Below are 27,125 nucleotides of genomic sequence, written 5' to 3' on the forward strand. Positions count from 1 at the left end.
CTCTATATTTAGGTTTGTATGTTTATGCTATTCCTGTATTACATTTTATGTTTGTACCGATGATGACATCTATTGCATTATTGTAATGCTTAATGATGAATAAACATATTGATATTGATAACCATTTCGTATATAAGGAAACTGGAAGAAAAGCTGTGAAACACATTTCTTTGTGTTCTATGATGCAGAAAATGAGCCAGAAATTGACATATGAGGTGTGGCTAGAAAAAAAAAAACAGATTGATGTTGCTGTCAACGAATGGCAAGTGCGTCAAGGTCTAGCAGTGCATGAGTGTATAATGTGATATCCTACCTATTGACTGTGTGATTGCCCAGAGTGTGCGGTGCTCAGTTCCGCTGTAGCTTGTGGATGAAGTGAACCATACATCTGTGCTTCGTCAGAAAAATGTTAAGTGTGAAAGTGGAACAGTGTATCAATGTAAAAATCCACCACAGAAACTTATGGTTTGTTGAAGGAAGTGTACGGAGATGAGTGTTTATCACGCACACAAGTGTTTGAGTGGTTTCAAAGGTTTAAATACTCCAAAAGTTAAAAGTTAAACTCCAGGAGATTATCCATCCAACAAGCTTTAACTCCTTATGTAATACAGTTTCTAAACTCTGGATACCACATACAATTTCTATTTCATCATAGTACTTTTCTAGTTATCAGTTCAAAGGAGGACAATACATGTAGAAATGGTAGAAAACACATACTGTTCATTGTTCTAACATTAATATCTTAATGATGTGTGGAATTTGAAAGAATATAATAAAAATATTATTTACCCTGCACAGAATTATTTGTAGTTTGTATACTCTAAGAAAAATTGGTAAATACACTAGAAAAAAATCATTTTTTTCACTAACCAGATATCTTCAAGAAAAATGCAATTTAGACAAAAAAAAGTGATTTTTATAAAACTTTCCAATGATTTAGACATAAAGTACCTGAACCCTATATGGCCTACCTAAAGTTTGCGATTGTTTCTAATGGTGCACAAAGTCAGAAAGGTAAAACTAATCACAATATTCAAAAGAGGGAACATTTCTGTATATTTGATAAAAATTGGAGCCAGTTCCAAATAATAAGATGTGTGTAGGGAAGATTATATTAAAAAGTAACGTTTAGGCAATATTCGGTGCATGTGTATATCCTACGCATGTACCCAATATGGCCTAGTAATATATTTTGTTCATTCACATAAAAAAATGCAACAGAAATTGTAAAGAACGTACCACAATGTTGTTTTTATAGGTAGATAAGTATATTGATAAACTTACGTTTTATTTACATAATGACATTAGATTTGCACAAAGAAATAACATTGTTTACAAAGCAATAAACAAGGGAGTGACGTGTCACAATTTGTTACCTGAAAATCATGGATTACACATCACAGTCTGGGCAAATGAGAGGTCCTTTATCATTCTTAGTGAGTCCCACACACTCTACGTAACACAAAAGTAACAAATGTCACATTTGCGCATGTTCTTCACGATATATTCCTATGTAGGCCATATTGAGTCTACCTTACAGAGTGTTCTTTTTTCCTTCGTTATAAACAGGACTTTGGATCAAAATCCAAACCAAGTACATTGGTCTAAAGTACAAATTATGAGCTATCACTATGTGCACTATATGCTTTATATGCATATATCACTATATGCACTAAAGATATAAACACCTATCACTTATAAGATGTATAGGGTGGGCCATTAGCTGGTTTCTTTTTAAAATTGCCATAAAATAAACACCATGCAATATTTTTCAAAGTTTGTTGCTTTATTGACAAGAGTACACCTTCCGATTAGTAATGGAATATAATTTCATTCAAATGGCTGCCGCGGCTTGCTTGGCAGTAGCCCATCCTGGCAACCCAATTTTGCAGGACATTATCGATGGTTTGTGGCTCTATTGCACGAATAGCATTATCAATATTGTGCTTAAGTGCCTGAATCGTTTCTGGATTGTTAGCATAACATCGATCTTTAACGGCACCCCACAAAAAGAAGTCCAACGGTGTCAAATCGTAGCTTTGCGGAGGCCACGCAACATCACCAAAACGGCTGATTACACACTCATTTGTGCAAAAGAGCAATTGTTGGACTGCTTGTATGACATGTAGCGCCATCCTCTGGAACCAAAGCTCGCTCACGTCTAAGTCAGCAATTGCTGGAAAAAATAAATCGGTTATAATGCCTCTGTAGCGCTCTCCGTTGACCGTAACGTTGTTGCCATCGTCATCCTCGAAGAAAAATGGACCAATAATGCTGCCACTCCACAAACCACACCAAACAGTCACACGCGGAGGATGCAGTGGCCTCCCTACGATGACGTGCGAGTTTTCTGAGCCCCAAATACGGGGCAGTTTTGCTGGTTGACATAGCCGCCCAGATGGAAATGCGCCTCATCTGAAAAGATGATATTTTGAGCAAAATCGATGTCACGTTCGAGCTGCTCTAAAGCCCACACAGAGAAGTGATAACGAAGCGTGTGACCATTTTGCTTCAATTCCTGAGTAAGTTGCACCTTGTAAGTGAATAATCCAAAGTCTTTATGCAGAATTCTCCTGGGGCTAGTGTGGCTAATGTTCAGTTGCTGAGATCTCTGGTAAGTTGAGGTTCTTGGGTTTCGGTGCACACTTTTGTCAACAGCAGCAATATTCTAGGCTAAGCGCACTGGACGAATGCGAGGATAACTTGTGTTATCACTTAGCACGTCACTCTCACAAACTTTCTTCACAAACTTCCGTATAGCAGGCACGGTTGGTGCATCACTTCATCCGAAATTTCTTTTCAACATTAGCACTGTTTCGACAACACAGTACTCACTTGGGAGATAAGTTTTCAATATTTCCCACCGTTGTTCCAGCGTAAAACGATCCATTTCGTACCGCGGAGATATGCTACTGTGTTTCTGTCAAGGTTTTGAATGCAAATGAGCTGTCAGTGTCAAAATAACATGTACTTTAAAAAGAAACCACCAGATGGCCCACCCTTTAGTAAGTAATAACTTCCTTATGCAATATTAGATCATGTAGAACACAAACACGAGATTCAGCTATTTCGCTTCTTTGTGCTCAAGTTACTGTACTATAGGTACAGCAACAGGTTCAATCACTTCATTCGGACTGACTAAATGACATATTAACCTCATTTGTTGAATTAACCATGCAACTATTTGGAAACAGAAAATAGGTCATATTGGGTACTAAACCATATTGGTCTCAGGTACCTTACATGTGCAGACACACACAGACAGTACACAAAATTTTGATTTAAATAAGCTATTATAAAATTATACATACCCAAGATATTATGAGTATTACCAATCCTGATGCAGATGGTACAACAAATACCCACAATCCTGTGCGATCATATTCAATTCCTAATGCTACTCCAATAGCACCTGCCATATGAGCCAATGAGGAGAGGCTATGTGGCAAATCTGACATGGCTATCAATGTTACCCAGAATGCAAGGATTGCCGAGTAGAAATCACAAAACTGCATAACACTCAGACGTAATAAACAGAATGAGTAGGCCTCCTCATCACATGCATGATAAAACTACAAACATAAAATAAATAACTTGTTAGGTACATGTACTAGTCCAATACACACATTTATATCCATAAAAAGTTAAAACCTTTTGTAAATTAAAATATGTATATTCTTAAAGTTTTTATCTGGCATTTGAAATTACAAAGTTTTAAGTATTTCAATGACAAGGAACTCTTTCAAATAATTACACCCAGAAGGGGGCCAAGTGGGCAACCCTCATGGAAAATGAATGCCCACCTGAAAATTATATATTTCACACATAATTTCATTTCAGCCACAGTAATTTATGTTAATTATTATAAATACATTGAAGGAACATGATATTTTCAGACTGAAACAGTGTTTTTTGAGGCCATCACTATTATGGGGGAAAATATGCCTCCTTTGCCCTCCCTGGAACAAATCCTGCGGATGTCCATGTACACATGTTGAACAAAATTCTGGTTTCCTATTTGTTACTTTACATGGCTATATACACACAGAAACACACACACACACACAGGGTGTTGCAAAATACCTGTTACAACGTTTGGGAGGTGATTCGACAAGTAAAAACAAGGAAAAAATGCCATGTGAAAAAATGTCGAAATCGGCACCGTTTTCGAGTGACAGGCATGCGAAAATCACCTCACACCATGTTTAAAGCACAATAACTCAAGAAGGAAGAAAGATATCAATGTCTGATTGAAAGAATACAAAGAAAGTCGTACCTGATGAATACAATGGTGCAGCAACTGAGGCCCAGTGTAAATTGTGCAAGGGGACTCTCAAAGAAAGTGGGGAATCCCCTGATGGAATATACAGGAAATTTACTACTATTTTCTACATAATGGTGAGATCGGAATGTAGCCAGTAAACATGACCATGTATGTTTACATGCAAATAACTGCAAATCTCCTGTTGCATATGGTTCACATTGCGGTAGGAAGAAGAAAAGAAACCAATTTGTTGTATGTCCCACTACTGCAGGGACACCATCCCAAATGGAAAAAATACGGGAAAAACCAGGAAAAAACGTTTTCAATCCCCTAATGTTGACACACTACTTTGCAGTACGAAAAACAAAAGTTAAACAATGGCCACATGTCGTCAGGCTGTACATACTACAAGAGAGCTCCCCAAAGAAAGTGGGTAATCCTCGAAGGAATGAAGATGGAGAATGGCGAGAAAATGCACACAATGGCATGTAACATTTCCAGGCACAGCACATCTTGAAGGAATTCCCCTGAGAAGCAAACAACCTCCGTACATGCAGATCGACGGTATGTAGTACGGCGATCTTCAGCATCTTCACTCGCAATTTTCACTAAAGGACACTATGCAGTGCTGATAGGGGCTCACGAACCCCGGTACACTCAGAGACGTTGTTGAAAAGGTCCGCCATTGACTTCAAGACAAAGATGGCATTGGTGAAGCACTGATTGTCTGGTACGTGCAAATACCCTTTACATGTCACCAATTGTCCCAGCAGCAGCAATAACATGAGCAACGAGGTCCTCAGCACTTTCCACAGGGGTTTCATACACGAGCCTTATTATTTCTCCCCACACAAAGAAATCCAGTGGTGTGAGGTCAGGGGAGCGAGGTGGCCTTTGTAAAGGTCCACCCCTGCCAATCCAACGATCGCCGAAAGTATTGTTGAGTAAAGCCCTGGTTCCCTAGTCGAAATCCACAGGGGCATTGTCGTGTTGAATCCAGATACGTTGTCTACCTGCCAGTGGCAAGTTTTCCAAAAGTTCAGGTAATACATCATGTACAAACACTCGATAATTCCCCACCACACAAAGTAGAGGGCAAAATGTATGGGCCTATCAAGTGGTCACCTACTACGCCACACCACACATTCACTGCGAACCTATGTTGTTGATGGCACACTAGGATTGCATGCAGATTGTCCATATCCCAGATGTGGCTGTTGTGGCTATTGAACTTGCCATCCCTGGTGAACATTGCCTCATCGGTCCACAAAACTATTGTTGGGAAATCTGGAATGGCAAGAGTTTCTTTGCACGTACCATTGGTAGAAATCCATGCATAGAGGAAAGTCTGTGGGCAGTATGTGGTGCACCGTATGCAATTTGTATGGGTGCAATCCCCCCTCCTGAAGAATGCAGACACACTGCTATAGTTGGTTTGTCATGTACGAGCAATGACACGTGTGCTGGTGCCAGGATGGACTTGTATCGCGTCCAACATGTCCTCTTCAAATTGCAGTGTGCACAGTGCAGGGTCTTCCACAATTCCACCTACGGGGTAGTAGAGATCCAGTTTCATGCAGTCGAGCATCAAGTCTTTGAAAGAGTGAATGTGCTGGTAACCGCCTATTGGGAAAACATTCGTGATACGAACGCCGTGCTTCACGGCTGTTTCTGTTTGCCTCTCCATAAACGAGATGCATATCAGCAAGCTTGTGGGTAGAGTACTCCACCATTGTCCTGATTGAGAACTGACCAGCAATGGGGGGCACTTTCTCTCAGAGTGATGGATCACAACTACCGTGATTAGAACCAACGTAATGTCACACAGGTGTCCACGCAGTTGTTGCAAACCGAGAAAGAACACTGGAATACGTACTCTACGTACAATACTTCTTGGTGCAATTCAACCACATGCACACGCCAGACTAAACTCTACGCAGACAGGAAGAACAATGGTCAACTACACTTTCTACGTAGTATCCACCAATGCTAATACGTAACAGGTGACCTACACTTCCAGCGCCTCTAGTGGGGCTTTCTGTATCACTTAGCTGAAATCAATCTCAGCGGAATCTGATGGCATACCGTCATGTTTGGGTGAATTTCCTATTTCCCGAGTGTGGGACGGTGTCTCTGCAGTAGTGGGACATGTGGACACACGTAGTCATTTTTACCGGCTACATTTCGATCTCACCATTATGTAGAAAATAGTAAATTTCCTGTATTTTCCATCAGGGGATTCCCCACTTTCTCTGAGAGTCCCCTTGCACAATTTACACTGGGCCTCAATTGCTGCACCATTGTATTCGTCAAGTATGACTTTCTTTGTATTCTTTTAATCCGACATTGATATCTTTCTTCCTTCTTGATTGTGCTTTAAACATGGTATCAGGCGATTTTTGCATGTCTGTCACTTGAAAACGGTGCCAATTTCGACATATTTCACATGGCATTTTTTCTTGTTTTTACTTGTCGAATCACCTCCCAAGCGTTGTAACAGGTATTTGCAACACCCTGTATATAATTTCAAAGACCATTCAATTAATACACTTGCATAAGAGAGAAAGGAACATTTGACCAACAAACAGGCACAAACACCATGCATAGATGCACATATATGCACAAATGAGCACCTATGTACATAATGGGTAGCATGCCTTACGCAGGACTGCTAAGAGGACATCATTTGGAAACTCTGATAATATACAAGTTTCCATGAATATACAGTGGTGACTCGTGTTTCTTTTGGTGTAGGAAGTTATGGTAAACAGACCAAGGAAAGACTTTGAAAATGTGATCAATTAAACAGGCACTATCACTTGTACTATCCACTGCATTTAGAATGTTAGCTGCAACCCTGCAATATTTGGTTATTTTATGATTGACTTGCTTTATTTTACGAGGGCAATTCGAAAAAAAACCTCCGTTTGCGCATGCGCGAGAAATGTCCGGGAAGAGCGACGTCAGTCCTGTGGCAGTATGTGCAGTAGTCCAGTAGACAGTGAGCAGTGGAAGGAGAAGGTTGTGTTGCAGTTCACTCGTCCATTACAACAATTGAAAATGAACGTTCCAATAGCAAAGCCTGCCAAATGTGAAGTGCGTGCCGTAATTCGATTTCTGTGTGAGAAAAATCTTTCGGCGGCTGCGATTCATCGCAAACTGTGTGATGTTTACGGACCAAACGTGATGAGTGACAGTGTCGTACGTGAATGGTGTCGCATGTTTAAAGATGGACGAACCGACGTGCACGATGCGGCAAGAAGTGGGCGCCCATCTGTAGTCAGCAACGAACTCATGCAAGAAATTGACAAAACTGTCCGTGAAACCCGTCGGTTCACGATATCGGAACTTTCTCTGCGCTTTCCCCAACTTTCTCGGACTGTTTTGTACGAGGTGGTGACAGAAAAGTTGGGGTACTACAAGTTCTGTGCTCGTTGGGTTCCAAAACTCCTTTCGGAGGAGAACAAAAAAAACAGAATGGGCTCTGCTTTGGACTTTCTGTCGCGTTATGCCGAAGGAGGAGAACAATTCCTTAACAGAATTGTGACTGGCGATGAGACCTGGGTGTCGTACGTGAACTCTGAAACCAAACAGCAATCAATGGAGTGGGGACATACGCACTCACCAAAGAAACCCAAAAAGGCTCGGCGAACATTGTCTGCCAGAAAGGTTATGGCAACAGTCTTCTGGGATGTGAAAGGTGTACTGTTAGTGAAGTTCATGGAGTGTGGATCGACCATCACTTCAGAAGTCTACTGTGAAACATTACGACAACTCAGACGTGCCATCCAGAATAAGCGTCGGGCCATGCTGACTTCCGGTGTGGTGTTTGTTCACGATAACACTTGCCCGCACACTGCTGGACATACTCAAGAACTTTTGGAGCAGTTCCACTGGGATTTTTTTGGTCATCCTCCCTATAGCCCAGATTTGGCACCAAGTGACTACCACCTCTTCAGGCACATGAAACAGTGGCTTGCATCGCACCGCTTCGACAATGACAATGTGCTTCACGATGCTGTTAGCAGGTGGCTTCATTCCCAGGCGGCAGATTTTTTTTGCAGAAGGAATTTCAAACCTTGTAAAACGTTATGACAAGTGCCTCAATTTGAATGGTGATTATGTTGAAAAGTAATGTCATGTTGTAAGTTTCAAATGTATATAATACAAGTTCTGTATCTACGAATGTATGTCATTGATAACCAAATGGAGGTTTTTTTCCGAATTGCCCTCGTACTTCGCATTTTGTACCACTTTTGGCTAATTTGCAAAGATGGGAATGACTCATGATATGATGAAATTGATGAATGTACACTCACAACACCAATGCCCAGGCTAGGATACAAATCCAAGACCCGTGGCATTGCAGCATGATGTGCTAACCACTCCGCCACGGGGGCTGGCATTTAGTCATTTTAATTTTATGAGGGAGGCTACCAGACATCCCGATACCAGATTTAAATTAATTTCAAGAATCATTGCTAATACATAACATTTAATTTATAAATATATTATTTTCTAAACATAGAATTATCATGGCTGTTCAATGATACTGGTATAAGAAAATTAGAGTTGAAAATATGGTAATTTGCAGAATACAGCACTATTCGAATAGTTCAGAGAATTGAGTATAAACAAGAAGCACCAAACGATACTCTGTGTGACAGCATTGGTCTGTAAGCGATTGTGTTGCTGATTGTTTGTCTGGTGGGAAAGATGGGGGGGGGGGGGGGTCTATCAGTGAGTTGAATTTTTCCAACTATTAAATTGTATGTCCAGCTGCAATACTACCATAGCATCATTGTCGCATCTAATACTCCACCAGCATTTCGAATCTGCCCCACTAAAAGAATAAAAAAAATCCTGGGTTTTGACCTAGTAAGCTTACAAAAATTCACACACCGTGCCACTTGTTTTGAAAACAACCTCGAACTCTTGAGTGAACAAAGCTGATTGGTTCGACTACATGTATTACGTATAATATATCTATCTGTGGTTCGACATTCATGGGGTCCTCTCTGCCTGTTGTCGTGTGTATTGAGGACAGTGTTGTCATCTCATGATAAGAAAAATTGCTGCTTCAACTCTTAAATTATGCTAAATGCACCTAATTATGTAGTTTTAAGTTCAATTTATGCAGCTATTTTGGAGTTATGGAACTTGGGTTATCCATTATTTACTACAGTTAAGCAACACTGAGAATTTTGCCCATCAAATCAACTACAAATCAACCAATGAAATAGGTTCAGTACTGTGTGCTTGGAAAAGTTGGAGAAAATTAGACAATTGGGAATGGCAGCCCATGTGTTTTATTTGTGACCTCCAACTTTCTACTGATTTCCTTTCATAAAATGTTCATTTCCTAATTGGGGAGGATAAAGAAAAGATTAAAACGAGAGGATGGACCGGGATGCGATTGTCAAAGCGTTTGTATACTTTCTCTTGTTTGACACAACGCTAGAAAAGTACAAATAAGATATAAAATATATTTCCTCAAAGTGTCTTCCTTTGAATTAAATTTATCTGTCTCCCAAGGATGAGCGTTTAGAGCACTTAGCCAAACACAAGTGTGCTAGGTGCCAGCGAAGCTCATTATGCTAGGTTTAGAACCATAATGCTAGGGTTGGGATCACTGAATGAGGAAACTCTCGATGCTTCCTATGTGGCCATTTAGTCGAGCAACCCCCTCTTTTCCACACCCATCCCTCAGCAGCAGGGACGAATGTTGTCTTTGGGCAGCATCTGGAGCAAGTGCATGATAGTGAACAGTAGCGAAGCTAGTCAAATGTACGCACATTGTGCTCATAATTTTACAATGTGCATTAAACATCTAAAAAAGTAGAAAACTGGAAATAAGTGTAAATGAACTGTAGGAACATGGAGGAATCACGCCTGTGAATATATAAAATAAGTAAAATACAGCGACAAAAACTGTGGAACCTGAATTTTATATTCCTGAATTGTATATTTTTCCCACTCATTTAAATTCTCTATGTATTAATTGGAATGTAAAATTACAGTTCTATTGTATACAGGCATTGGCAGATTTAGTGAGAAGGCAAAGGGACACATGCTTCCTCCCCTCAAAGCAAAGGTTTTTTTTCTGCAACTGATGCCAATGCTGCAATGACAGAATGGTTGGGGATTAATGAATATAAATAGGAGAATCCACTTCACAACAGAAGAGTTGATAGAATAAAGCCACAGTGGAGAGTGAAACATAAAGCCAAGATTCAGAGTTCACTCCTTGTTGAGTCACAATATTTTCTCTCAATATTTCCACAATGAACTGTCCATCCCTCCCTCCCTCTCTCTCTCTGTGTATGTATGTTAAATGATATATTTCAGAGTAAATATGTTAATGCTATGGCTCATATTGTGGATGAGTAATTTTTTCATGTTTTTTTTTGTATAACTTCTCTTATCATTTATATATCAATACTTAATCCAAAAATTTAACAGATGAACAGTACAGGCACATACAGAAATTATCATACACTACTGAAGGTAAAAATGGTGCAAGCTAATTTGGTGGACATGCATGCATTTTAATTGCTAGTTTAGAGAAGCCCCGGCAGTTACTACATAGACACATATAATTAATCAGGACAAATTTTACGTGATGTACATTTGCCCAAGACAAGGATCACACAGGGCAACATAATGCATATTTTTGCATGAGCACATTAACCATTCAACACTGGCTTTTCTCGGTGCCTGTAAGCCTCATATGTAGGTTGGTCTCTTGTGGGAGCAGCAGCATGTGCCAGTTTGTAGTCATTTCTGTGAAACAACTTCTGATATTTAATTTTAGTTTTTTTCCCCTTTATATATGTACATATGGAGCATGACATACTTAAATCCAATGCAATGTAAGTATTATCTGTTTATCAAAATCTTTTATTTTTTAAATAAATTGATTTGAACTTAAATGCAAGTGCTTTAGAAGTATGATGATACAGTATACTCAAAAAAGTAGAATGAGAACTATGAGGTGATTGATGTTTATTTTATTCTAGGAGGAACAGCCACAGAGGTTTGACAGGAAGTAAAATATTGACATCCCATCTTTATAGGAATGCAATCAGAAGAAAAGGATCTTTTATCTTTGAGGAGCCCCTGGAGCTGGAGCTCATCGCATCATAGTGTTACTGCATGTTACAATTAAATTTTTACAATGTGCTATGAAACAATTTCCAACCAAAGTGAGTGCCACTGCAGGATCAATTTACAAGTTTTGTATTCAATTCTGTTCATTGTGGGTGCCCCCAGGAGTTCTCCAAATAGGAATATTTTGTTAAAATTTTTACTTTATCATTTCTTCTTCTTCTTACTGTGCTTGATGGGAAGAGATTTACAAAATTTCACACCTCATGAGTATAATTTCTTTCCCAAAGAAACAAAACCAATCCCAACTGTCTATGGTAAATTTGCTGCATATTAAAAATGTTTGTGCTTGAAAATTCTCATGTCTTGGGAGGCTTACAGGCTAAAGGTTAAAGAAAGAATGGGAAGAAAAGAAGAAAGAAAAAACAGGATTTCAATCTCTCCTTCCTTCTACATTACATTACATATACTATATTTTTTTACAGTAATAAACACTGGCACACAAATATCTATAATTCTAATATATAAATATAAACACAAAACTTCATTTAATTGTTAAATCTCAAATTGAAATTTTTTGTATTTCAAACAAATGGCTACATTTGGTTGTTTTCAATATCATTATGCAGATTAAGATTAATATTTTCCGGGGATGTGACAAATTAATCAATACTAAGTGATCATCAGCAATTGGTAAAACTGCCAATGATTTTACTGATATATTTTCCAGAAATTTGGGATAGGACAGATTAATCGGTACTCTATTGGCATCAGCCAATATAGGTATATTAGCATATTGGTAAAATTGCTGATAATTTTACTGATCCAACATATCTATTATAGAGCGTCTCAACCTTAAAAGTCAGTATGGGTTAATTGGAGTGTGGCGTTGCCAGATCAACAAACGGAGGAGCATCGAGTCGCTGTTAATCGCTAATGATTGTGACAAATTTACTTCCTTAATATCGTATACGAAATCTTCAAAATCTATGTATTTGATGCATTTAAAAAAAAAAAAATGATAGTTACATCAAGATTTGCATGTAAATCTTTATATTTCAACGTAACTATTTACTATTTTACATTTGCATTATATGTGTAATACACGCAACTATTGTTACTTCTTTCGTTGAATGTTGTATCTTTTACATAAACAGAATTAAATAAATACAAAAACAAACATTAAGATATATTTTTTCCGGAAAATTAAGCACACTGCACTTCCTACGAACCAGGACACATGCCTGCAACTGAATTGTAACCTTGGTGGTGTGCAATGAATTTGATACGCGAGACATCCCACATAAACAAACTATGATTGCGGAATGAATAACGGTGCTGTGGAGTAACAATGGTGAACACTTTTCTCACTTGGTCTACATGTGTATCGCGACAAACTGAAAAGATTCTCGCTAACCAACTTTTTCGTGTTATGGTCTGATGATTTATACAAAATACCCAATAACTCTCCTTGTAAGCAAATTAATTTACTCTGGCGAAGAATATCATATCTACAAACACCATAAATCCCATAGAAAAAAAAAACTGGCAAAGTAGTTCAAGCAGTTTCATATTTATGGCTTTTGAAGTATTTACAGTATGCGGCAAAATAAACAATACCGAAAGTCATGGACAGAGTGCGCACAGGTGCAAAGTAGTTTCAGTCAGCAGCGGTGCCTGCGTGTCCAGTTGGGTGTGGACTAGCGTTCTGTGCAGTTTGCATGAGGAGAATGGGATTCACAACAGAGGAGAAAGTGTTTATTACTACTTCCGCTCATATGGTGTTGGGCGTCAGAATGGACAGAGCATGAAGGTTGTGAAAATTCGGTTCGTGGAACGATTCAACAAGGCAGCTCCAAGCAACAATAATCTTATCCGGCATCGAGAAGTTCCGTTGTACTGGATCAGTGTTGTGTCAACGGAAAGGGACGACTGGGCACCGAAGGACAGTAACCACAAACGATAATCATGGATGTGTTCTGGATCAAGTGGTACGGTTGCCAAAGCATAGCCTATGTCGAATGGCAATGAAACTTGGATTAAGTGACCGGTCTGTTCGGCGAATGTTCAAGGCCATTGGTGGGTTTGCATACCATATTCAAGTGGGGCAGCATCTCAATGCAAGAGATGAGCGGGCCCGGTTACTGTACTGCTCCACAGTGTTAGCCATGGCATATGAAGATGCAGATTTCATGAGGAACATATGGTTTAGTGATGAAAGCCATGTGCACCTTGATGGGTACATAAACCGACAAACAACTCGTTTTCTCGGGTTTGAACAGCCAGATGTAATCATTGAGAAATCATTGCATAGTGCGCGGGTTACGATTTGGTGTGCAGTGTCGGGACATGGAATATTGGGCTCGTATTTCATGGAGGATGAACACGGGAATCCACAAACTGTGAACCAGGGACAATACAGACACTTGATTATTGAGCCATTCTTGCGTGATTTGCACGCTTTTTGCTGTGCAAGAAATCTGCCGTTACAACAACAATGGATGCAACAAGATGGAGCTACTGCACACACTGCGGGGGCCTCAATTGCCCTTCTGCGACAAGAGTTTGGGAATCGCCTCATTTCCCGTGGAATGAACTTCCCCTATCCTTCCCACTCCCCTGATCTCACGGCTCCTGATGCCTACATATGGGGTATGCTGAAAGAGGAAGTTTTCCGATCACATGACCCCCCATCCACTATACCAGAGTTGCGAGAGAAGATTCGGCCATTGTTTGTGTCGTTGCAGCAACCCATGTTCACTAACATGTTCCTCAATCTACAGGCACGCTATGAGGAATGTGTGCACTGTGGCGGAGGACATTTCGGACACATTATGTACAGACGTAAATCTCTGTAACTCTCATTGCATTTCATTTCACATTTCACATCATTTTTTTATGTCTCATTATGTTGTACAATAGACTATTGTCAATGATGTGATTTCAGTACTGTTTGTTTTGCCGCATACTGTACTAGAAAAAAATTAAGCATTTTGCAAAATTGCATAATTATGGAAATTTCAGATCACATGAATTTATTACAGGTTATATAATGTCGTCATTAAATAGAGCATAAAAAACTCTACAGGATAATGATTTCACTGTTTGAAATTTACGACTTCTATATTTTGTAAATTTTGTAACATCTGGCGACGCAGCGGTAGTAGAAAAGGACAGAGCTATTGGCAAAACTCATGTATTAGAGAGAGAGGGAAGTACTACATTTACTTCCATACTGACTTTTAAGGTTGAGGCGCACTATAGTAGCTCATAATTTAGTGCAAAATTCCATAATTTTGTTACGAAGTATGTCTGGAAAGTATAGATACAAATGTCAATAAGCATTAACTTAATTATCATTTTGAGAAACTTCCATTACAAATGAATTCCCTATACTTAATTTATTTTTCAACATAGTTTCCACTATTATCCAAACACTAAGTCTGGGAAGAAGCTTCTGTATCCCAGATTCATATAAGTCTGCCAGCTGTTGAACCACACCATGATTATTTCACCTCATCATGTCATCAAAATCTTTCCCACCAAGAGGTTTTTTTAGGTGATGAAACAAGTGAAGTTGCTGAACACAAGATCAGGACTATATGGTGGATGGTCAAAAATATCTCACTTGAATCTTTATTGAAGCAGAATGGCGGCATTCGCAGTGTGGACCCAAGTGTTGTGAAACAGGCAGATGCCACATGTTAACATTCTCCTCAGTTTGTTTTCAATGGCCCATTGAAGCAGTTCCAGGGTCGCTGGTTTTTGGTGAATGTGTGTGATACTGTTTGAATGACTGTTGCATGGATTCATTCATGTGGTGGTAAACCCATGTTTCATCTCCAGTCATAATGGAGTCCAAAACTAATCTTCTTCCTCTGCATAGTGTGTGAGAAAGTTAAGCATGGAACCGATCTGTTCGATTTTGAAAAACTAAATATGCTGACCAAGGCAGTAATTTATTTTATTAAAAACATAAACTAAACGTAACGTTTCAACCTTCTAGCAAGGTCTTCTTCAGACTCTGTATCAAGTACAAAAGTAACAAGATACAAAAACAGGGCATTATATATACACAAACATAACTCCCTCCAGACTATTTAGAAAGTTGTTTGGAACTTTCTAGCAGGTGACTTTCACTTTCCAACTTTACTTTCACCTAAAAGGCTAAAAACAATTACTCCCATATAGAATGTGGTTGGACTTTTAATCTCACGCTCTTTTCCCTTCATTTTTCTTCCTTCTCCTCTCCTCTTTCTCTTTTGTCCTTTCCACTCTTTCTAACATCATCTTCCATTCTTTGTTTAACTTCAATCCCCCATTCCAGTTCATTGTGTCTTCTTCACCTTTCTTCTCTATTTCCTTGGCTTCCTTCCATTTTCTCACTAGCATTCTCTTCTCCCTTCCTATGTTTATGTTTTTAATAAAATAAATTACTGCCTTGGTCAGCATATTTAGTTTTTCATAATCATGGAAACAAGGCTTAATGATGTTATAAATGTTCGATTTTGTATTTACCCATTAACATTTTGGATGCCCAGTATATGCACAATTTTCTGTACCCTGATTTCACAGTCCCTACCTTATGAATTGTGGTCTTAGAAACTTCAGGAATATGTTCATGCAATTCTCTTATCAAGCATCGATTTGCCTGAATTTCTTCAAGTTCATCAGAGATCAAAGACTCCTTTCTTTGTTATGAATTAAGAATATTATTTTCCCTCCCTAGAATTTGCAGCACCACTCCATCATATTTTGTAGATTCACGATGTTCCAATAAAGCAGCAACAATTTGTCTGAATTTCCACTAGATGGCTCACATTTTACACTGAGAATCCACCTTGGGATTCTGAATCGGTGCTACTATTTAGACATGTATTACATGAACTTGAACAAAGGTCTGTGTAGCACTGTCGTATGAATGCAAGAAGAAAGTGCAAGGATCAGGTCCAAGCCAGTGTAGCCACATATGCGTAATAAAATTCTCCTTTGCCCTACATCTGATTTATCTTTACTTTCCACACACACCTCATATTATCTTTATGCTTATGAACACAAAATTCATGTGCCCTAATTTCGTAAAGTAAATTTCTAAATGTGCAGTTTTCTTTTCAACGCAAAACTTGTTGCAATCAACTAGTTACATATTTTAATTAAGAGGGTAATGAACCCTTCATGTTCTTCAGGGAACATTGGCAATTTTATGTTAGATTGGTTGAGTTTGTTTTAAGTCCACTTTATACACAGAAAGGCTGATCAGGATTGGAGCTGCAGTTAAAAGTGGGATCTGAACCACTACCTCCACTGGGTATGTATTGGTTTGGTAAAATATCACTTACTGGTATCAGTAAACTATATGTCAGCATTTGATCAGTATCAGCAAGAATTTTATATAGGTCCACAAATGACCTTATCATGAATACACACTTTTTCTTGTTTTTATTAACTGTTCTGAATGTAAAATGCAGGTAAATAGATTTCATAAAATAAATTTATAACATAGGAAATAATGTTAAATCATATTTTTTCACGCAATGTTAGCCACTGCATATCAAATCCATCTTCATATTATATTTACATTATATTACATTTGTAGAAGGACTTTCTTATATATGCATGCTATTATGACAAAGTTACTAGAATAATAGAAGTTTGTGCTCATGCATTAAGATGTTAGTTACAAGAATACTTAGTCTACAGTTAGTTATGAAAATGAACTACGTACAGTGGAAAAAAACATTGTGCATAAGTAGACCAAAGCCTCTGTGAAATATCTCCTGTAAATGGCCAAGGCAATAGAAGGAATAAAGAGTAAATTGCTGAGAGTTAACAGAAGGGTAGCCATTAAGAGCTCACTGCTGGGAATGGCTTTTGAATCATCTGTACATCCCCACCCACGGTACCCTAGAAACAGTGAAAGTAAGAGACTAAATATTAGAAGCATTCACTACATTAAGATGCATGTTCTTATGCTACTGCATGTACTAGATTTCAATCCAAAAATCAAATACTGTGAAACCAAGTAACTTATTCACACAGATTTGCATGGCATAAAAGTTGTATCTTATGAAAATAAATGAGGACAGTGCCAATCTTTTGCATTAGAGAATGACAACAGAAATTACATTATAAAAATGTTACAAACAGTTACCCTGCTGGAAATATCTACTATTTACACTAGACAAAATCTACTGTTGTAAATATTACATTTCATTCTTCCCTATTAAAAACTTTTATTTATATCTGTTTGAAAATATGAACACAGGATCAGGTCCATTCTTCAAAGCATCAAAACAGTAGACAAAATTTTCAGTAGGGTATGCAAAGGTAAATATGACATGATTTCTACTGCTCAACAACCTATTATGCTGCCTGTATATTACTACTCCCTACACTAAATGCTATATTTATAACAACATTCTTGATACTTGATGCACTTAATATTGACACAAAAATACACATGGGTAAATAATAATTCTTTCTCAATCCTTCAGGTTCAAATAATACAAGGAGTTAAAATATGTACAAGAATACTTCAATAAATTTCATCATACTCATAATCCAATAATAATGCACAGAAGATGTGCATATTAATATATTTATAAAATAGAATGGCCTTAGCAAACAGAATTATTACAAGGTGTACAATGGCTTTATGTTAATACTTCAAAAAGATAATCGTAACTTGATGCAATTGACTGAACTAAGAAATGTAGGAAGAATTTTATCATAAGCTGTATAACAATCAAAATATAACATAATATAATCTTCAATAATACAAATGCATATGTGTAAATGTCCCCCTAAAGTTTTTTTTTTTGGAAATCATTGGTTATCTTCCTCAGGAAATGAACTTAGTAATTACAAGGTAAACAAAGAATGAACATTAGGCAAAGCTGCCTCTTGTGCTTTTTACTGGCCAATGAAGGCACATAGGGGATATAGAAGTAGGATTCCACACATTCTCAATCTCTGTGATCTCAATTGCATTCTCACTCTGAGGAAACATGATCAGTATCATGCTCTTGCAGCCTTTACCCCTCCCTACACACACACACAAGGTAACCACTGAATAAAGACTGGATAATTATCAGAAAAATCCCCACCTAAGATCACCCACTCCAGGAACTTAACCCAAGTCTCCTGCATGGAAGTCACCCTATTGGACCACCATGGCTCCACTGATCACAAGGTAAAGTTTAAGAGTATTAAAAATAAGCAGTTGAGGTGTACTGGGCATGTTTTACATGGCTGATCACTGACTGATACTGTTATGTTCTCTAACTACTCTTTTAATTTGTTTCATACTTTGCACGATGCAGCTGACAGCATGTAACACTAGATATGTAATATTACATCACTTATAGTCTACAGAACATTTATTATTTACCTGCAGTGCACACACAAGTAGAGAAAATAAAGCCACCACTCATGTACTGGTAGCAACGTCCATACTTTCCACACTTGCCATACACACAGGATGCAGATGCAACACCAAATATAACAGTAACAGAATCAGTTTCACAGTCTACTTTTATAATGTCACTGCAAAAGAAAGAACAAAGAGATGTATAGCATTTAATTTTTATCACACTTAAAAAAGTAAATTTGTCAAATCATGTGTCTTACTTATTATTTGGCACACACATGAATTTATTCAGTGTGTATTACTGTTGGTCTTGCACATTAATTTCCCTAATGTTAATTACACATTAATATCCAAAAAATTATTTTTTCCTCATTTCTTTTGTGGGTACTAAAGGCTATTCTTCTCACTAATATTGTAATAAGGAAACATCCTAGTCTCTTCTGGCCATTTATGATGGATAGTCATGAGACCATGCAGAGAGCTCCACTTCACGCATGTTGGTGGTGATCACTGGTGTACGCAGAGGGGAGGCTGAAGGGGCTACATACAGCCCCCTCCGAAATTTTGAGAAAATCAACATTTTCAAATGAAATAAGTGAAGAACTCTGAGAAAAACAGTGTGGAAAATACAACCCCGCCCCCTTAAAATGACTCTCCATTGCCATTTTTGAGACTGGAAAGTTCTAAAAATACAATTTCTATGCTATGTACTATCAACCTCAACAATTTCAGCCCCTCCTGAAAACAAAATCCTGCATACGCCAGTGGTGGTGATATATAGTTCTGAGGCATGATCGAACTGTCCACAGTATATGGACATGGTGGTGTGGATATGGTGGCCTTGTATTTGTTGAGGTATGCTCGAATTACTGGTAACTGAAACACCTCAATAGACTTTATGTTGCCAGAAGGCAATGTTCATCATTACAGAAAGTGAAGAGTGCCAAAAGTTATGATGTCTCACTATTCTACAGTGTTCCAGTCCATTCTGCTTTAATGCACTGAACAGCAACAACACACTGGTTACAAAGTTCAGCTTCACTGGAGAATGATAATTCCCAGTGGTAGATGATGGCCTGACACACACTGTGGTGAATTGATTTTTTTAAATTCCCTACAAGCTCCCTTAACCCCATGGTGGAGGCACATAGTTGGTCAGATCCCACTAAACTGTAGGTCCAGTTCCAGTTAGTCTATCTGTGCATCAGTGGCGTAGCATGGACATTTTGGGTGGGAACGCCAAGTCCGAAGGAAGGGTCGGCCCTTTCTTGCTTAATAATTTACTTATGGAATTAGTCGCCACAGGTATTGTTTATTTGCCTGAAGTCGGCTGGCTTTTCAATAAAACATTATCCATGCATGTTTTAGCTAGAAAATTGATGCCTCGCTATGCAACAAATGTTTTGAACTCTGCTACCTATTTTTTTGTACATTTCTGCATTAAAAACCTACCTGAATCACAAGCGCCTCTGCACAACAGTAGACGTCATTGTTGTGGATGATACAACTACTGATTGATTTAATTATTTTACTTCGCTTTTCTACCACTTTTGGTTAATTGCGAATATGAATATGAGTGATAATATTGATGAAGGGACACTGACAAAGAACACCCGTGCTCACGCCGGGATTCGAACCAGGGACCTCTGTTGTCTTGGCGCACTGTGCAAAGCAGAGTGGATGATCCAAATATCGTACACTCTACTGACGTAACAGTGCCAATTAGTAATTCAGACCACTGTTTATTAATAATAATAATCCTTTGCGCAACAGCCCATGAAAGGCCTTGGTGTACCTACCAACTGCCGGTCTCCCTCCCACGCTTTCCTTCGTCACCTCTAAGCATGGAGATCTTCAACCAGGATTGGAATAGTCGGGGGGCCGGATTACACGTACTCATTCGAAGCTACCCAATTTCCTCACAATGGTGGGTTGCCACCGGCCCTATACGTAGGCCGAATAAATTCTGACCAGAGCCGGATTCGAACCTACGCCGTCCCGCAGCGAACGTTTATTACATCTTGAGAATGCTGATAAACATCTTAAAATAATTTTGTCCAGAGACCATTCGATGTTAAGAGTTTTCAAATGAATGTTAAACATTTCCATTGACACAATATTAAGTAGTTAGATAATAACGAAAAAATACAATAAAAAAATAATAGTTTTGCTGGTTAAGTGGTAGAGCAGCCACAGGCTGAACTTCTACCACGAGGACTTATTAGACAAAAACTGTGTTGATCTTTTAGTTTCTAATGCACATCGCTGTTTGTGCGATAAATTATACAATGCAGTGGCCATTAAGAAGCAGTATATTTGAGATTGGTAAAGTTACGTCAGTCAATATTGCGTATTGTAGCCTCACATAGCACGAGTTGCATGAGCGCGAAGAGCAAAGAACCGGGTAGGAATTCTACCACTGTCGTCTGCTTCAGAAGGCAGGAAGGGTCACATGAACCAATCACGGTAGACCTCTCTGCTCCGTACGCTGGCGTAAAAGAGAGAGCATTTACGCGCGTGCTGTAGAAATCGAAGCTTTCCCTCCAGAAGTCAGCAAGGAATATAGGAGTCCTGTACGCCGAACCTGCTTGGCATCCGGCCGGGAAAGGCATTGAAAAGAGATGCTAGAACGAGTGTTGAGAGTGGAGCGTTGTAAGCGGATCGCGAAAAATAGCTATTATAATGCCATGAAGGTCAAACATATATGAAATTAGTTATGTTTTACTGTATAATCACAGCATTTAAGCATTTTTGAAATTTTAAATTTGGGAATGCCGGGCATACGGGCATACTATAACGCTACGCCACTGCTGTGCATGAAGTGAATTTAGAATCAAAAACTCAAAACATACGGTGAATGGGAATAGTGCACACTTCCACACATTGTGCTTCCTCACTTTTCCATTTGGGATGTCGCTCAGAGATACTGAACTAGGGAATACCTGTGATTCTGTGCTCCATTCAGGTTACCCTAGGGGAATAATGGATATTTAAACAAATCTGTTAAAATTGTAGGACCTTAGTTCTTAGTTGACCAGTAAGGCCAGCCACACACCGGATCTGACTCGACGTGATGAGTCATTTTTGTTGCAAACTGACTTGGGGAATGTTTAACATGGGGCTCTTATGGGCAGCCGCACACGGGACAAAACATTTGACTAGTGTCACCTCGAGTCACGTTGCGATGGTTTTGCAAGAAAACAGTGAACGTTGGCGGAATTTGGTCTCTGGGAGCATGAAGCAACAAAACGCTCTGCACATGTACGAATCCTTTCTTCTCAGTGCATCACCTGCATGTGACTCCATCACTGTTTCGTTTGACAGCACATATTAATTGTAGATTTGATGTTGCGGTCAAGATTAAAAATGGAGTTTGATCCAGAGAAGCTAATTGTTCTTGTCAAAGCGAGACCTCCGTTGTACGATTATTCCTCAACTGGTTACCATAACAAGGACAAAATTGATGCGCTATGGAATGAAGTAGCACAATTGCATTACCTGAAAAAAAGAGGTACTTTATTTGGACAGAGGCTGTAGTGTACAAAATGTATCGCAAATTGTACAGGAAAACAATGTTCAGGCCAGTTTGATATGTATTGCTCAAATAATTATGAGTTTGCATTTCGAGATTTAAACTTTTTTCCCTTTTTTGCAGGGGGTTCATCTATTGCTAGATTCATGCTTAAACAGGAAATATATTTACAAGGAAATGTGCTCTCTATTGAGAGGAGTTAAATTAACATTATAATGAAAAATAATTAGAAATACAATATTAAACAAAGCTACGCAAATGATTACTCATTTCCTCACACAAAAATTGTGTTTCCAAAGCTTCAGTGACTTTCATGTTTTTACATACAGGGAGGTTATTTCAGTCGTTCACCGCCAGCGTGTCGGCCGTTCGGCGGACTCTTCATGCAACAGGTCCCGGCAAATTGCGTTCAGGAAGTCCGTAACAGAAACCGCTTGTTTTCTAACGTTTCCACTTTTCACAATTACAGTTACAATTACAACTGAAATAAGCACGTAACTTGTCGCAAGGATGCTGGAAAAGGTGTCCTCCCAAATACAAATATTTCTGGCACCTTATTTCTGACATCTAATCTTAGATTAGACATCGCTACTTTATCCTCAGTTGTCGCGACAGCTTATCGGGGAGTTGTCAGCCGCGAGAGGACGGCGCTTCATACTGCACGTGTCGGCAGTGATGCCAACCGTAGGGACATGTCTTACGCATAGGGACTTTTCACTAAATTTCGCCCGCGTAGGAACGTAGGGACAGATTTTGCCAAATGAGGGAAAACGTAGGTACTTTTTTCAATCTTGGTAAATGACATTTTATGAATTACTTTATCTGGATACTTTAGCGAGGGGGAGAAAAAAGAACTAACTAACAAATCTCCATCAGAATTTTGGAACATGTTATCGGTTACCAAAAACTTTCAAGGCAAGTTCCTTTTTGAAAACATTTCCACTCTCGCGAAAATAGTGCTAACATTGCCACATTCTAACGCGGAAACGGAAAGAATATTTTCACGCGGAAACGGAAAGAATATTTTCAATGTTAAGTGATACAAAAACAAAAAAGGGAAATAAAATGGGACCACAATTGTTCAAGACTGCAGGAAATACAGCATCACCAACCAACATCTATCTCTGCACAGCAGCGGCATGTATGACTTCAAATAACATAATCAACAGTAAACGACTCAACGTTATTCATTAGGGGTGTGCGGGATGCTTTACTTTAAAAAGTCGTTAATTCTCGACCTTTTCTGCCTTGTAAGTTTCTGGAACTTATCGAAAATTGTAAGTTTTTATTCTAGAAATGCAAAAACAATCACTTAAAGTGAAAATGACTTGTAAAATTCGAGATTTCCAGTGCTTCGGGAAATTTCAAACATTTCCCGTCCCGAAAATTTTCCGACTTGGTCGGGAAATTGCAAATTTTTCAGTCCCGAATGTCGGGATTTAAAAAAATTACCGTCCCGACCCAAAAAATTCTGTCCCGCACACCCCTATTATTCATTAAGGCAAGAATTTACAATACCGGACCCTTCTGTAATTTCTATGCTACGTCTTATACTCACGAAATAATTATTCGTGATGATTTATCTCAAATTAACATGTTGTGGTGAGGGGGAAAAATGTTCATTAACGTGTAGAAGTTGTAAAATAAGCTTTTCAATTCTTGCAATGATTCTCCGTATACAAGTATGGTAGCCATATTTGTTGATATGAACAAATTACAATTAGTTACGCTGTCTACAGCGTTGCCACCCTGTTGATTTCATACTTGGATAGCATGGATTGTGTAAGAATAGCGGAAGAGAACAGTAAAAAAGTTGTTAATGTTGTACAGATTGTTAGGTGGAGTGTGCAGGAGGATGGCTGTGGGCTAATTAATAAACTTATGGATTTCAGTATATTGCCCAAAGAACGTGCTTACATGTGACAGCGACAATCACGATGTAGAAGAACTGATTTGATTACAGGTAAATTTGGCAACATTACATCAATCATAAAATTGCAGGATACGAAAATGGCGTCTTCGATGATGAAGAACGTTTGCCGTTAAAGTGCTACGAAAATAATATTTTTTATCAGTTCGTAATCACAATTACCGCAAAAACCTTCAGGAATAACCCCACTGAGCATTCTCGGTAAGGTTAGGTTAAGTTAGGTTAGGCAAGGCAAACATAGTTAAAATTTGGGCTCGAAAAAACATGCACGGGTAGCCCAAGAAACCATTGACGGATAGCCCCACAAACCATTCAGGTACGGTTAGGTTAAGTTAGGATAGGCAAATGTAAATTCGCGCCTTCATTAATTGTGGAAGCACCGAGCAGAAAGATTTGGTAAGTAAATGTGTATATTTTATCTTCTGTTTTGCATGCTCATGAGGTGATGATTTTTTTAGTCGCCTTACTTGGCGTAGGGACATTTGGTCAGTTGTAGGGACATTTTGACTACGTCTGTAGGGACATTGCCGAAAAATGGTTAGCAACACTGTCGGCTACCAGACGTCAGTGTACGTTCATGTTCACTTCTGTTTGCGTTTATCAGTACGCGTGTTGCGTATACTGTGTTATTGTAATGTGCTACTCATGGCCAGTGCTTTATTGTGTGTTAATTGTTATTCATTCATTACTTATGTCGTTAAACAAATATAGTCTTGAACAGAGAGTTTTTATGTACGATAATTACGTGAAAACGAATTCTTGCAGAAAAGTGGTCAGGGAATTACGATAGACAGGATCTCTTGAACCTAAGAAACGTGTTGTATTGCTGTTGAAGGAGGTCATTTTCAACATCTCTTATAACACAGGAGGTTAGTGATCATCATTATTATTACTTTTAAATATCATTTTACGCTTTCGGTTTGCTTTATGCACCGGGATGCTGTCTTCCCTTTCTGACAACTGAGGATTAAGTAGCGATGTCTAATCTAAGATTTTCTGTCAGAAATAAGGTGCCAGAAATATTTGTATTTGGGAGGACACCTTTTCCAGCATCCTTGCGACAAGGTACGTGCTTATTTCAATTGTAATTGTAACTGTAATTGTGAAAAGTGGAAACATTACAAAACAAGCGGTTTCTGTTACGGACTTCCTGAACGCAATTTGCCGGGACCTGTTGCATGAAGAGTCCGCCGAACGGCCGACACGCTGGCGGTGAACGACTGAAATAACCTCCCTGTATATGTTAGTTATTGTTTTGTTATGTAACATATTTACTTTTTGTACGAACAAAATATCAAAACTAAATTATCATATTTACATGTAACGTCTCAAAAATGGCAGGGGAATAGAACCCCCCCCCCCCGTAGTAGTAAGGAAAATTAACTTTTGTTGCCCGGAATAATTGGCTCCTATGGGGTTATCCCCCATGCACACTGTCGTGTCAAACCCTTAGCAACTTCATTTTTGTTAGCAATTTGTAAAGTTATGTTGTCATGGAACGCTGCTATGACTGGAATTAAAGTAATCAACATCTCTTTTGCTGTCTCGTTCTTGTATGAAGAACACAACAAAACTCGTCTTGCATCATCATGTCACTTTGAGTATCATCGTGTTGCATTGCGTCGCATCGTGACTCATTGTGTTGCATCGTGTTGTGTCTGATCCGGTGTATGGCTGGCCTAAGCAGCGATAATGCAAGGTTGGTTGAATAATTGATTTAGTTTATTTTACTTCACTTTTCTTCCACTTTTGGCTAATCGCGAAGATGAGAATGAGTGAAGATGTGATGACATTCATGAAGACACACTCACAAAGAACACCGAGGCTCAAATTCGAACCCAGGACCTTTGCAGTCTTAGTATGCTGTAATACGCCACAGAGGTTGGCCATAATTTTATGCATATCGAATGAAAATATAATAGTATTTATTCACTAGTTGACCGTTTCCTAATAATTGTAACACAGTCTGTGTAAATGTTACTCACATACTCACATGTTTTGAAAAGTCCTTACAATACTCACGGTTACAATGACATATCTTTGCATTCCACTTTAAACTGTAGGTCCAGTCCTGATTAGCCTTACTGTGCATAAAGTGGACTTAAAACAGCAAATAAATCAATCAATTAATGACATATCCTTGTATATGTTACTAAATTTTGAAGGATTAGATTAACACTAATTTTCCCACTCACCTTTCATTCTTTTCATTTACTATGAAGCAATAAGGCATAAGCGTGATGAACCAGAGACCAGGTTCTGGAAATGGAACTAACATCCTGGCAACATTGTTATTAAGTGATGATGAATTAGCTTCAACTACAATCCCAGAAGTACATGACCTTGGGAAACTTGGTTCAGCTCTGATTCCATAGCTCAAGCATCCCACAACACTTACATTGTGATTTGTTACATTCTGAAAGAAAAAAGTAGGAACTTTATTCATTACTTGCTATAAAGATGTGAGCATTAAGTGAAATAATACCGCAATATTAAAATATATGTGTTTTTTCTCAGGAATATAACTTGTTATTATTTCAAGATAAAGTGGAACAAATTTTAGGTTTGTCCAAAACAGCATTTTTCTTAAATCTATAGCTTGGTGACACTTCTTTTAATTTGCACCAACTTTGAACATATTTGTTCAGTGGTAATTTATGTACACATTTAGATCTTAAAGAGTTTGAAAGAGACAATGTCATGAAGGATAAACCTCCATTATACACTTATCAGGGAACCTGCAGATAAAAGAAGAAAAAAATATTGTAATATTTGTTTCATTTGGATTGTATTATGCAGGAAAACCCCTGTTTATTCATTTATAATTTACTTCAAGTCAATTTACTATATTTTACCATTTTGTATTGGTACTTTTACATGATTATATAAATTTCCAGAAAGATTAGAATCTTAAATAATTAAA

At 38.4% G+C, this 27,125-nt stretch overlaps 1 protein-coding gene across 4 annotated transcripts in view; it reads right to left on the reverse strand.

Moving 5' to 3' along the window:
• Positions 1–27,125, reverse strand: part of LOC145984219 (post-GPI attachment to proteins factor 6) — a 530,070-nt gene that overhangs the window by 30,290 nt on the left and 472,655 nt on the right. For all 4 annotated transcript variants that reach the window (XR_014441287.1, XR_014441288.1, XM_083117778.1 and 1 more), the window contains exons 9-12: positions 26,398–26,618; positions 18,762–18,916; positions 17,097–17,275; positions 3,312–3,572 (exon numbers count right to left, since the gene is read on the reverse strand). Coding sequence is in view for 2 of the 4 variants with exons in the window: in XM_083117778.1 (XP_082973904.1) it covers positions 3,312–3,572; positions 17,097–17,275; positions 18,762–18,916; positions 26,398–26,618 (816 nt within the window). In the remaining 2 variants the exon portion in view is untranslated. The remainder of the gene's footprint in view (positions 1–3,311; positions 3,573–17,096; positions 17,276–18,761; positions 18,917–26,397; positions 26,619–27,125) is intronic.

The sequence above is a fragment of the Lepisma saccharinum genome, chromosome 2, assembly GCF_977018435.1.
Source record: "Lepisma saccharinum chromosome 2, izLepSacc3.1, whole genome shotgun sequence".
Taxonomy (NCBI): Eukaryota; Metazoa; Arthropoda; class Insecta; order Zygentoma; family Lepismatidae; genus Lepisma; species Lepisma saccharinum.